Genomic DNA, 13,990 nt, shown 5'->3' on the forward strand with positions numbered 1-13,990 from the left:
AAAATATGAACACAACTTCAGCCAATATCTTCTGAAATACATAATTTTGCAATCAATAATATATTGTGGTTTTAAAACAAGAAATTTACAATGAAAGGTAATAAACATCATTTTTTTTTTAGCCCACTCTGCCACTGTGATGCAACATCCAAACAATTCTATGTTATCAAATCTCCTTCATTACCATGTTTTGTTTTGTTTTGTTTTTAATTGGATAGTACAAAAGAAAGTTGGTACATTAGAAATAGTAAAAAAGATCATGACTTTTTGTCAACAGTGCAGCAAGTAATTTCACTGTACAATTACAACTCTTGAATTATTTTGCACAAAGGACATAAATCCTGCTTCTCAATTTCACATTCTAATATAACAGAAACTTCAGTGAAGGTATGTGTGCAGGTCATGGAGGATGACATCATCACCTCTTTTAATTTGCAAATGTGTTTGTGACTAAACAATTACTTGTTTTGTGTCAATATATTAATGTTTCAAAATCACAACTTCCTTTTTTTCGGTCCAGAAAGCTTTCAGTGTTTATTCAATTTTATCCCATTTATCAAAGGTAACCTGAAAAAAGAGTAAAATCTAACTTAAACTGCTTTGCAACGATGCAACAAGCCTCCATCATCTGTAATCCACCCAACTACAGTTGACTCATGTGAGCTTTACCTGACCTGAAAACCACAGTCTGGTTTGGTAAGACAAACGAAAGGGATGAAAAAGAGAGGAAAAGATACCAAATACAAATACAATGAGACAAACAGGAAACCAAAGCTCATGGTGAACTGATTTCTTACTCACTCAAGAAAGAAGCTGACATCCATGCTCACGTTAATATGAGAGGAAACAGTAATGTATGGCTTCCTTTCAAGTCTGTCAAGGGGATGAATTCAAGAATAAAATGAAAACAAGAATCAATCGTGTCAAACCAAAGTTCATACTGGGGGGTGTTTCATCAATTTAGTCAGTGCTGACAATTTCAGCAAAATCCTTGGTTTTGATTGGCTAAAAAGCTCTTGTCACTGACTGTTACCATGGTAATTGTCAGTGACTGACAACTTGTAAGGGCTGACAACTTTCATGAAACGGTCCCCTGGACTTATTTCTAACTTACTCACTAAAGAAGCTGACATTCATAATCACATTGATATGAGGGAAAACAATAAGGTATCATTTCCTTTTAAGTCTGTCATGGAAATGAATTGTAAAAATGAATGAAAAAAAAAATGTATTGTGTCAGTATCATGTGAGATGGGCCCGACGACTTTTAAAATACCTTACAGACACACATCTGAAGATATGACTTAACCCTTTAGCAACTGAAGATTCTGTACATAATGGCCTATAGTTTTCTGGAAGGCACAGCACTATTGCTCTCATTTCGACTTTCTAAATTTTCTAAATGATGTAAAATAGCTCACTCCATGTTCATTTTCTCTACTTTAAGTTATGTTTATTTGAAAACCTATTAAGACTTTACCAAGAGAATGGTGTGTCACAGAATTCTGACATACTTTTGTTAACCTTTGACCTCTTCCAAATTTCATAATCATATATTCTATTTGAAAACAAAAAATGGTAAAGCATAAAACTACATGTATAGATGGGCATTTCAGTGACTAATGGATTAACATGGTTTGGCTTTGAGATGAAGAACTATTCTGATGAGCTCACAAGTATGGAAGTTCTTTTCAATAATTCATGCATAGAGTAGAAGAATTCCTACACTGTGAGAACTGTCTTCATGCATGAAATTTTGACTCTGCCGAATACATTAAATACTTCCTCATAGAGGGCATCATATCACACACACACAAAAAAAAAACAACAAATTAGGCATCTGACATTGCTATCAGGATGAACACACCAGCATTGAACAAAAATAACCCTGTATCCATAATCTAATGACATTGCATCACGTCCTTGCTAAACACCCTCACTGCTGTAATCATTTTTATGGTTTTTCTAAACTTGACATTTACAGGGCTTCAAGAACATTTAAATCATTAGTTCTGTGTGATCCCCTACATACAATACTTTAGTACAGTCAAACCTGTCTATAACGACCACTGTCTATAGCAATCACCTGCCGTATGCGACCACTAAATACAATGCCCCCAAGAGAAAAGTCACGTCAACGACCCTGTCTATAGCGGCCACCTGTCTACAGCAGCCACTTTTTTCATCTCCCTTGGGTGGCTGCTATAGACAGGATAGACTGTATTAGGTAAGAGTGAAGTATGCCACTCCACGTGAAATTGACTATAATTAATACTGTTCATTCCTAAAACTGCACATAAATACAATATTTATGGAAGTTTAAAGTTTAAATTTTTCCACAAAATATGGAATCTGATTACAATTTCAAATATACATAAGATGGGATGGTATTGTGGACCAATACTGACCAATTCTGAAAGCAAGTAATCAACTGAATATCCTCGTTTTTTTGTTTGTTTTTTAATGAAAGTACTGTGCAGCAGGCACAAGAGAGAGCATATAGGTGGTAATCACATCTAATTTTCACCTTAATATCATGACTAAAACATTATCACTTCACCATAAATATGCATTTTCAGAGCTTGCAGTTGATATTTCTCTCCCCAACATGTGATAGTTGCTACGAAAATCTACAAAAAACTATTGTAGTTTCAAGATAGAGATAGTGCTTTGTGGTTTTCGTGTAGAACAAAAAGCTCATACTGTGCACCAGCACAGTGTTGTCGACTCATTGTTACGGAAATTAAATAGCGCTGCCGCTGTTTGAGTTTTTACAGTTATTGGTGTATGCGATAGCAAGAATTGCCTGACAGTTCAAAGATGTCTTTAAGTCTACATTGGCAGTCTTCCCATAGACAGGACCCTGGGATGCTTTTATTTTTGACCCAGATGGCCTGACAAAATAGGCATGATGTTACCTTTCCCTAGATGAAAATTTCATTTCACTGATGTCAGTGTTTGCCGTGTTTACCACCTTGATGTGTCACACATGATGCTATCCACTTGGCCAAGGTGCAGGCGTACGTGTGAGATTTTGAAAAGACTTCCTAAGTTTCGTTGTGGTTTCAGTGGTTGCTCGGCTCAGGCGCGGCCGCACTACACAAGATGAGTGGGGGTGACTAAGGTGGAAGTGACTTGGGTGGGAACAGTACAACAGGTACATGGCTAACCACACCTATAGGCATCCTAAAGCTGCCCCTGCTGCTGTCATAAACATCATCAACACAGCTATTGCCACTTCTACAACTTCCATGACTATTTCACTGACATCTCCAATGATTACTGCTGCAGCACACTGTGATCTACAATTGGGTACAAACACTTGAGCTGCTGAAATTCAGATTACTACTAGTCCTTCTACAGCAAGAACCACAATTACTTCATCTACTCCTGCTATTACCAGTACCTCAATTACTCCTTTTACTACTGCTGCAATCTCTAGAATTAGTATTGTTACTGATAAAGATGCCTGCATTGCTTTTACAACTACTGTTAAACCCTTGCTGCCTCGAGAGGTGTCATGGTGTCATGGTCTACAGGTAAATGCTTGACTAGGGATCATGAGATTGTGTGTTTCAGTTCCAGCTGACACGACACCACTGTGTCTCTAAGGCATAACACCTTACCATCATGAGACCTGCTATGCAGGGCTAGACTGGTCTCCCACAGGATATGAAGTTGTTAAAGCATGGTGTGGTGGCAGCTAGCAAAAGGGCTCCTCTAAGGAGGGGAGATACTGCACATGATAAACGCAGACATACTACATAACAGATAGCCTGTTCATCTGTAATTGTTTTGTGTCATATTCTCTGTTTCTCTGTATGTTTACTCTGTCCATCAATCTCCATCCCCCACCAGCACCAATATCTGAGCTGGCGAATGCTGCAGAACACCGTATCAACCTACATTTCATCACGGCATGATTGTGTACACACACTTCATGGCAGTAATTTCTGAACAAGTAATCTCCCATGGTCCACTTTTTCACACTTGGAAAATGATTACAGCATTACTTGAAATGAACTCTATTCAGAATCATATCTCAAGCTCTTGTAAATACTGGCAGTGTCTGTTCATGAAGAGTGGGTTCTCCATGTTTGGTTGATAAAGACCTCAATATTTTATGGCTTCAATATTTCTCAAACAAACTAAAAAATCATGTGGGGGATGGGAATCACATGAAACTAAATATTTGCTCTCACCTGAGCTCAAATTGCTTGGCACTGTCTTCGAAACATGACAAAAGCTGGAACACAACCTTGGAAAAGACAAAAATACAAAATACAAGGTTGAAGAAAGTCTATTCACTTAAATACCTTTGTACATTGTAACTATGGAAATGTCATCACATCATAGTGAAAAACTGCAGGTAATATATCTTTGTATTGTACTTTCATTGTTAATGATGGAATGCAACAAGACCTGGATACTTTTGTGGCACATCATATTCAGTCTAATATCAATGACTCATACAGAAGTCCTGAAAAAAAAACACAAAAAAAAAACAGCAAACATAGCCCATTCAAACTTGCCAATACATTTAACTAAAATGAGGCATTTACTGTCAGTGATAGTGCTTTCAACAATATCCCTGTGAGATACACATAACCATGCTATGGACTACTTTGAACTTGTAGACTGCACAGTACCCTACTTAATCGATCTTCATGACTTCCAAATTGACGTTGCACATTTAGTTGCATATTTTCAACAGAAAACAATGAAACGGCTTTAAGACAGACCTACCATGGGGTGGACTATTTTGTACTTGTATACAAGAGGTTGGAGTTGCTCCATAATCATCCTGAGCTTGGATGCTGGACCATGGCACTACACAGAAAAGAACATCAACGATAAAACAAATTGGTATTACCATGTGTATGAATATATACTAGGTAGAGTATAGTTTATACATACAATGATAAAGACTTATAAGTTGATGGCATTACTTTATCAAGTAATATTACATCACTGCCAAATTCCTTTTTTAATTGAGAAATGATTGATGTAAATGCAAATTCTATGAGAAAGACAGATGTTATGGACTCTAAATTACAGTCGCAATCACTAAAGTTGAACAACAAAGGAATAAGACTTTAAGCTATTTATTACTGTATACGCCATATATTTTGCGTGTCTAAATTTTTGTGAATCAGGAATTCCCAACGATTTCGTGAGTAGTTAAATTCGCGATCGTGGAGTCCTGTACTGAACGGAGCAATGTACATGCCTACGTCACATCCACATTGGGATCAGTAAATTTTGCGTGTCTTTAATTTTGCGAATAGCACCTGACTCGCGAAATTCGCGAAAATAAAAACCTCGCAAAATATTCGGCATATACAGTACCTGACTACTTTATTATTATACCATACACATTACCTTCAATCTGTACATCAAGCAAATTCATGGATGAATTATTCATTTTGGAAGTTTCTTGTGTTAATATTAGACCCTAAAATTTGGATGGATCATCAATCTACCAGTTGTTCTCTAATACAGCCACTTTTTTTTTTTTTTTTTCTTGGGGGGGGGGGGGGGGGGGGGGGGGACATTAGAGTGTATGCAATTTTGTGGCCAGCCAAAGTTGGGGCTAAGATAGGCTCACTGTGTAATGGAGTACATGATGGATTGTCCAGCATTGAATCCTCAGCTATGGTTCCATATTCCTTGACACACAATTTCCAGGAATGGGAATTTTATTATTTTTTTTTACTACCCATTTCTGCATTTAATACATTACTTTAAAAATTCTCTTTCTCCAGTAAGGCAACCTTAATACACAGTTAATATTTTTATAAATATCTGACAAGAAATGCATCATTATTCAATTCTCTTCCCATTCAAAGAGTGAAATTAATGTGCCTTGAAGATGTTGTGATATTCATTTTAGTCGAACTTAAACAAAGATGACTGCATTATCATTCTCTTCCTTTGCATGTGTCGTCTTGAAGTATGAGAAGAAAGAAGGCATCATGCCAAATTGACAGACACTTTAAGACACTGCAGTATTCACCCAATAATCTTGAAACTTCCAGAGATTCAATCTCATGAGGGCAGCATACCAGCTAAGGCTTCATGCTATAGTCATCTCTGTACAAGTGTTTCAACACAATATTTGAAGCACAGGGTGAACTACCCAGAAAGCAATACCCAACTGAATATATAAATAGAATTGTCTTAAATGCTGATCAAGTCGAAATGGGGGCATTTATCTGTGCTTTGAACACTGTCAAAATGCACTCCTCTGATATGAAATATCGATGAAAAAGACAAAATGATAAAGACAAAAACATGATTTACATTAGGCCTCAAGACTTTATGAGTGGGGTAATGAGGTGGGGAGAAATATCTACTGGTACTCAGGAGAATTACAATTAAAGGGGTTTTATCAGTCATGATCGAAAAATACTGTTATTTCTTTTAATTTTGAAGATCAGGAGCACTCAAATATTTTCTTCTCATACTACTAAATACTCACGAGGACCTAACAAATCTGTTTTACAGAGAACTATGTTTGTAACTTGCCAATACTTTTGAAGATTTTACTCCCCTGTAGTTGGTCCAGACCCCAATGGGGCTACCCTTGTATATGCCATAAACAAACTTGGAATTACACTCACCAATGTATTTACTCAGTATACGTCTAGTTCCTTGGATCTACCATACACAAGCTGTTAGCAATGGTCACCAATTTACTTACTGATAGTAATATACTAGCTTATTACTTCTGGTTCTCGAGAAGATTTGTACAGATTCCTTAATCCCCCCCCCCCCCCCTCCCCATCACAGGGCGTTGCGCCCCTAGGGCCTTCAAGTGGGCAATGGTGCCAATTTGTACAGATACATACAAACCCTATCATCATTGTGATAATGACTGCCAAGTTTGGTGAAAATCTGACCATGCATCTTCAAGAAGATGATAATGTGAAAACTGGGCCCCAATTTGCTCCATTGTTCCTCATGTACTAACTCATTGCACTAGCCTTGCTTTATCACTTCTGGTTCTAGAGAAGAAGATTTTTTAAGACTCCTCTATTTGGGGACCCATGAGGGGTTAGGCATGGTGCCCATTTGAACAAATTAACATCATCACTCTAGGAATGCTACATGCCAATTTTGGTGAAAATCTGTCATGGGGACTTCAAGAAAAGCTCAAAATGTAAAAAGTTTATGCACAACATACGCCAGATGCAAGATGATGAATGAAAACAATGCTTACTTGAGCCTTTGGCCCAGGTGCGCTAAAATTGCTGTAGTGTATCAGTCAAAGGCATTTATCTCAGTGACAGTTACCTGCAATGACACTGTGATTTCTGGACGTACAGTCTCTGTGCTGGAAGGGGTGGATTTTACAGTGACCTCGGGGATTCCTCCTTTTGTCTCGATAATTGAGGACAGGCAGTAAGATTGGGTTTTCAAGACACAACTGATGGGAGAGCTGGCAGCAACTTCTGAACCTGGACACTTCCCTTCACACCTCAGCGACAGTAAACCTGGACAGCACTCTGGATTTGAAAAAAAAAAAAATGATACAGAATGAAGGAGATAAGACATCAGTAAAGAAAATTTTTGGTCCACTTTCAACATAGATCATACATGACTAAAAAGACATTTACCTTTTACAGATGGAATTGTGTCACAGCTAGAAAGGCTTCGTTACAAAGTACAAATATTTGTTCCTTTAAAAAAAAAAAATAATTATCACATAAATATAATGTCATTGGTTTTACACATACTGAAGGCTGGATATGAAACAATGAATTTCATATCTAGAGAAGATAGCTTGGTGAGCCTCTGCAACAGCCAGTTATGTAATCCTTGTATAACACAGCCAACAGACACTGTTACAACAGCTTGCATAGGGCAGGTACTTTTTCGATTACACTCACAATTACATGAATCAGATTTACACAGTCTGAGGATGGACTTGGAGTCATTTGAAAGTGAATGCATAGAACATACATTGCATTTTCTCCAAATTTGACACCCATCATTCCATATTCTGCACAATGCAAAGGAGAATGGCTGCATTAAAATGACTATGCCATGACATGTCATGTACAACGGTTATGAATAAAACACATTATTTGTGCTGAATAAAAAGTCAGCATTTCATACTTGTCAAATGTCAGGAGATCAAGGGTATATAAATAATGTATTTATATTTTTTTCATTCAATTTCTCTCTTTTTTTGAGAGGGAAAGCTCTGTTTTAAAAATTAGAATATATCTGACAGTATTGTTGAAGCATACTCAGCATATAAGCCATGATGACTTTGGTGAAATTCTTCTTTGATACCTATCCATTGTCATTATACACGATCCAGTTCAAATCATAAAGAATTTATCACTGACTGCCACTCTCGAGTAGTGTATCAGATCAGGTATCAGAATAAAAGATCGACAGAAGCTTCCTTCAGTGGTGGGATGCTTCAACAGGACTAAATTGGAGGTTACAATACTAAATGAAATATAACTACTATTCACTACAACTCACCAATGAGGTCTTCACTCCGCAAAGACACCACCCCTGGTCCGTATGCAGAGACTGAAAAAATAAAACATAGATTGTAGGAGATCAAGAGGTAGGCAGAGATCAGCAAACTAAATCACATAATTTGCCTTGAGGTTATATCATGCATGTAAAACAAGGCAGCGTTTCCAAATTAAATGCCATTCCTACTCTCACTGCATCCAATGCATCGTCTCCTTCTGTGCACTTGTGCAGATTTGGTCATTTTTGGATTAGGCTAAATTTTGTCCAAATGGATAATGAAGGTAATTCAAATCATTATTTTTTTTTCACCTCTGATGTGAATGATACAAGTTATAATAGGATTATTAACAAAAGGGCTGAATACCATGTATACACCAGAGAGCATGATAATAAACAAGGAAATTAGCACCATATGCACAATGTACAGGTATAGTGTGCATACAAATTATTGCTGATGTCATTAACTAACTATCAAATGTGAAGCTGTACAGAAACTTTATCTTCCAAACTTCTTACAATCATGATACATCACACTATCTCAGTTCTTTTGTGACATTTTTGCTCAGCCATTCTCCAGTTTCTGCTACTGCATCAGCAGCCCAGGTAGGAAACTTACTTCGGAGCTCACACGTGCCAGCCGCTTCTCCATCTGAATCCTGTAGTCTATTGATGCAAACATCCACCTCATCAATGGAATGCTGGCTACCCCATCTCCCTGTCTTAGTAGGCAGGATGAACTCTACAACCTAGATCAGGAAAGATATCCCATGATTATCACAAAGATGAAAACAATTCTCAAACAAAAACAAAAGAAAATTACATTCAGAGTGAAGCTTCAATTACATTATTAAATACAAGTTGTAGGCCTATTCAAGAAACTCAACAGTCAATATGTTTGGCACATAGTTTCTTTGCTGGGTGACATGTACCAATGTCATTATCATTCCTGTTGGCCAATAACTCAAATTAGGTATAAATTTGAACCTTTTTTTTCCCCCATAGCATATAACATCATTTTTTAACCAGACCACACGACGTAACTTCGGCATTCAGAGTTCTCAATCTACCATTCTCTTCTGTAATTAATAAATAACATATTTCTTGTGGTTAGCAGAAATGCAAAGACAGACCATATCTGACAGTTTCATGGTATCTCAAAATTTAAAAGCCAATAATGGAGGAAAAGTTGACAATTTCATCTTAAAAATATGCCAATCGCGTGTTTGTTTTCACTCCAACCAATATGCTAAATACCCGAATGACCAACCATGAGAATAGCTTCCAAAGAACAGCCAATGGGATTACTGCAACAAGTATTTGCTGTTAAAACTTGTCCACTGAAATTCAAAATGTATTCTACCATCTTCATTGAATTTGTTTGTTTCACTAAAATGTCAAAACTGGAAAAAGAGAAAGAGAGAAAGATTGGGCATCTATGTTGCATTATAACATTTTTTTAGACTACATGATAGAACGGGCTTTGTTGCAAGACACTTATTTTTAGTTCAATGGCCTAAAACCTCATGCATCCTCACCTTTTGAAAAAACAAAAAAATTCTTGAGTTAAAGATGGCACATTGCTTCTGAATCTGAATCTGAATGGTTCATCAGCAAAGTGTCCTCCAGGAGCAGACACATCCACACGAACGTGGTGTGCTGTCTTCTCTGATTTAATCAGATCAGAAAAATGACCTATCATCATTCACTTTATCAGAAGGCCGGGTGGAGGCCGCAAGGTCTATAAACTTGTTAATTTTAAAGCCAGCATCCCTTTAGTTTTACAAACGTTAGACTTCATTGACATTAGTTCAGTACGGTCTACCTTGTTGTATGTCATACTTACCTCTAAAATAGCTGTCACACTCACAGGACTCATATTTCTCCACAGATTTTGCCACTACATGTAGCTCAGCCAGCATTTCAAATTGAGGCATTTCTTCTGCTACATTCTGTACCGTAAATTAGAATAAACATTAGATCAAACGTTATAAGGAGACAATTCTGAAATTGAAAGGGTTAACGACGTGTTAAAGAGCAAACACTGCCATTGACTTTCCATCTCATGATCATCTAGACCTAGGTCAGTATAGCCAGGTGCCCGCACCTCGTCAGGGGCCCGAATACCGTCACCCCGCTTAAAATCGTTTTGAGCGCACTGAACAAAAATGTATGCCCGAGACTGTGTTCTGTACGCTTGAAACTTGGCAGGACTACCACAACCAAGCAAATTGTGGTGAAAACCGAACAGTTTTTCGCGAAAATCTGAAATTTTAATAGGGCTATAGGAATACGTGTTATATGTCACCCGCACGCATCTTTTACGTGTATGTCTATGGGAACATCACGGTCATCGCACACGTCTTTTACGTGCTAAGTCTATGGGAGAGCGGGTGACGAGTTGCGGGCCCCTTCCTTAGCGCGCAACTTTTTCGCATCGTTCGCCTTTGACGACGATAGCTGCAAATTTTCAATATCGATCAGTGAACTTGTGATTCCATTGGAATTTTCAGCATTTTTCCTGTATGTGAGTTGGATTTCAAAGAATTTCAGTGGCCAAATGTGATTCAATTATGGGCAAACATTAACTACAGTGTATGACGAGGTGCGGGTCACCCAAGTATACTACTGACAGTAGGTGATGTTATTTAGTAATTTTACTTTTTGTACAAGACAAGAAGAAAAGTTGACCGTTCTAACGTTACTATTCTATAAATTTAGAATTCTAAAAATACAAACAATTTAGAATTCACAGGCTTCGTAGTGTAGGTCTATGGGCATGGCATGCATAGATCCCGAAGCCGCAGGTACTAACGTGACACTGTATAGCAGGGATCTCGCCAGCGTATATCACCCTTGTCGGCCCCGACAAGCGTGCGGTTTGAAGAAGCAATTGCCGACAAGGGTAAAACTTGCCGACAAGGGTAACACCACGCGTGAACTTGCCGACAAGGGTAACTTGCTTGACGAGCTAAGTTCGGACCAATTTCTCGCCTTTTTCAGTCTTTATTATCTGGCTAGAAAAGAAGCTAGATGTTGAAAGCAGCAGCAGTTTACATACTTATACAAGCGCAAAAATTTACCCACGCAGTCACCGCACCGATCACAACAACGCGGCTCAACAGAGCGACGTACTAGCTGATACCAGGGAGGTCTCACCTCCCTGCTGATACACACCACATCACACACTTGCTCACTCACATGCGCTCTGATTTGGGATCCTCACACACATGCACAAGCACCCAGCCTAGTTTGCAGGCACAAACCCTTGTTGGTCGTAGAGGAGTCTGCGCCAAGACTACTATATGCACCACTTCGGCACTGTCCCATAGGCCCTGTGTTGTAGCTTCTCCCGGTTGGGAGAGGCTGCAGTGTAGTGGCGCGTGTATTAGTCTTGGCGCATGCAGACTCCTATACGACCAACAAGGGTTTGTGCCTGCAAACTACACCCAGCCGGCCACTTACAGCCGCCTGCATGTACAAAGGTACAGTGTATTGTGAGAGGGAGAGAGAGGACGGAAAGAGAGGTTCGGAGGCCGAAGGAGGCTGAGGATCAAGAAGGCTGACACGTGCTCGCTTGTTGTCACGCTTGTTGTCGGGTTACGCAAAAACAAACGATATGAAATGCATGCCCCCCTCCGCCAAAGGTTGTATTTTTTTTTTTTTTTGGCTGCTTTGGTTTGTTTGTTAGTTTGTCTGCCTGTCTGTCTCTCTATTCGCAAAATAAGTCAAAATTCGGGAACAGATTAGGATGAAATTTTCAGGAACAGTTGGTTGGTAAAATGGCGCAAGGAACAGATGATTAAATTTTGATAGTGAGCAGGATTTATGATACCACCGAAATTCACCGCCAGGATCCAGGATCTTTAGACTTTGTTTCGTATATTTGAAAGGATTCGTATCAATTCTTTAGGAAGCTGGCCATCGACAATGACGCAAAATTAGATGCGTTCAAAGCATTGCCGCAGAGAGAAAATTAACTCCATTTTTCGTTAAAAAAAAGAAAAGAAAAAAAGATCGTGCGATGGAGTAAGCAAATGAAAATTGTTATTTAGATTTTGGTAGTTTCAGTGGGTTATTTTTTTTTAAATCTAAAAAGCCATGCGTTCCATTTTAGCCTTTTCAATTTCTATGGATTTGTAAACGTCATTCGTGAATATTCCATTTTCCTTCTCCGGGCCGAAATTTATAGTAATTCTGTCATGATGGTCTTTCAAGTTCAACGTATACGTAATGCTCCACGTGCTTCTGGCTTGGTTTGTTAAAAGGTGGGTTAGGGGGCCTTCACGGGCAGAAAATAAATGATCATTCATCAATGTTCCCAGTTGGTTTACATGCTATGTACACGCTGTTTACGACCACTGAAGCAAGGTGGCAGTACTACTCCTATACGCGCGACATTCTTTATCTGACACCTGGCTTTCGTGGAAATTTCATGGAAATTTCCACAAGCCATGATATCAAGTTTCCCCACTGCTTGAGGTCGTGCTTTTTTTTTTTTATTCTTCATTACGAACATCAATTTGTTCAACTTGAAAAGTGTAGATAATTTGCTTTGAGGACGTGTTTCTTTCTTCTTCTTTTTTCATTGCAGCATCGGTAACATTTTGTTTGTTCATCGTCCCTGCATGGCAGGGGTTCATGGGAGGAGAACGATAGGAATGACTGGGGAGAAAATAAACTGAAAGAAGGAAGCATCTTTTGAGCGAGCTGTCTTTGTTTTTCTCTACACCAGCATCAGTTATCGCCACCAAGATTCTTTTTTTTTTTCGTTACTCCGACAGATTAATGATAAAATGATGCTAGATTCTTTATTCTGAAGGTTCATTAATCCAAAAATGATTAAGAAAAAATGTCCGTTCATTTCACGACGAAATCAGTTTTGTTATTTCGAACGTTCTGCCAGTGAAATTTCGGAATAAAACGACGGCACAAAACGGCGTGTTTTCGTACTCTAAGGGTCTGTTATTCCGACAGAAGTAGTAAATGATGAAATAATAAATTGTAGATTCTTTATTCTGAAGGTTCGTTAACCGAAAATTGAATAAAGAAAAATGTCCGTAAATTTCAAAACGAAATCAGTGCGTCATTTCAAACGTTTTGCCAGTGAAATTTTGGAATAAAACGACTGCCCCAAAACAGTTGCAGTTTTCTTACTCTGAGGGTTCGTTAATAGCTGTAAAAGCCTGTCGTCTGCAAGCAAAAGGTACCACAGTATCACTGCACTCGCACTAGACTAGCCACTGAAGCTCCACCACCACACACCGCGCACCAGCGCGCTGGTGCACCGCTGCGCTGAACGTCAACACTTCGGCAAAAGCAAAAAGCACGGTCTCTCAAAGACAAAGATTTAAACATCTGTCTTCTTTATGACTATATTATTATAACTCACACAAAGGGAAGTTGCATGTACAAGCTTTACATACCTCTTAGCTCTCTGTCTTGTCACGCTTTCTCCCCATTCCGTGGCATCTCAAACCAATGTTTCGCTGTG

General features: G+C 38.5%; 1 protein-coding gene across 1 annotated transcript in view; it reads right to left on the reverse strand.

Annotated features, from left to right (window-relative positions):
* LOC139743191 (uncharacterized) overlaps positions 1-13,990 on the reverse strand; it is a 33,500-nt gene extending 19,510 nt beyond the window's left edge. The window contains exons 1-8 of the mRNA XM_071653690.1: positions 13,923-13,990; positions 10,343-10,448; positions 9,116-9,245; positions 8,500-8,550; positions 7,297-7,508; positions 4,747-4,830; positions 4,203-4,258; positions 802-873 (exon numbers count right to left, since the gene is read on the reverse strand). Of these exons, the coding sequence (XP_071509791.1) occupies positions 802-873; positions 4,203-4,258; positions 4,747-4,830; positions 7,297-7,508; positions 8,500-8,550; positions 9,116-9,245; positions 10,343-10,375 (638 nt within the window). The 5' untranslated portion in view covers positions 10,376-10,448; positions 13,923-13,990. The remainder of the gene's footprint in view (positions 1-801; positions 874-4,202; positions 4,259-4,746; positions 4,831-7,296; positions 7,509-8,499; positions 8,551-9,115; positions 9,246-10,342; positions 10,449-13,922) is intronic.

The sequence above is a fragment of the Diadema antillarum genome, unplaced genomic scaffold (assembly GCF_040938485.1).
Source record: "Diadema antillarum isolate AM-2024a unplaced genomic scaffold, OU_Dant_1.0 seq00001056_RagTag, whole genome shotgun sequence".
Lineage (NCBI taxonomy): Eukaryota > Metazoa > Echinodermata > Echinoidea > Diadematoida > Diadematidae > Diadema > Diadema antillarum.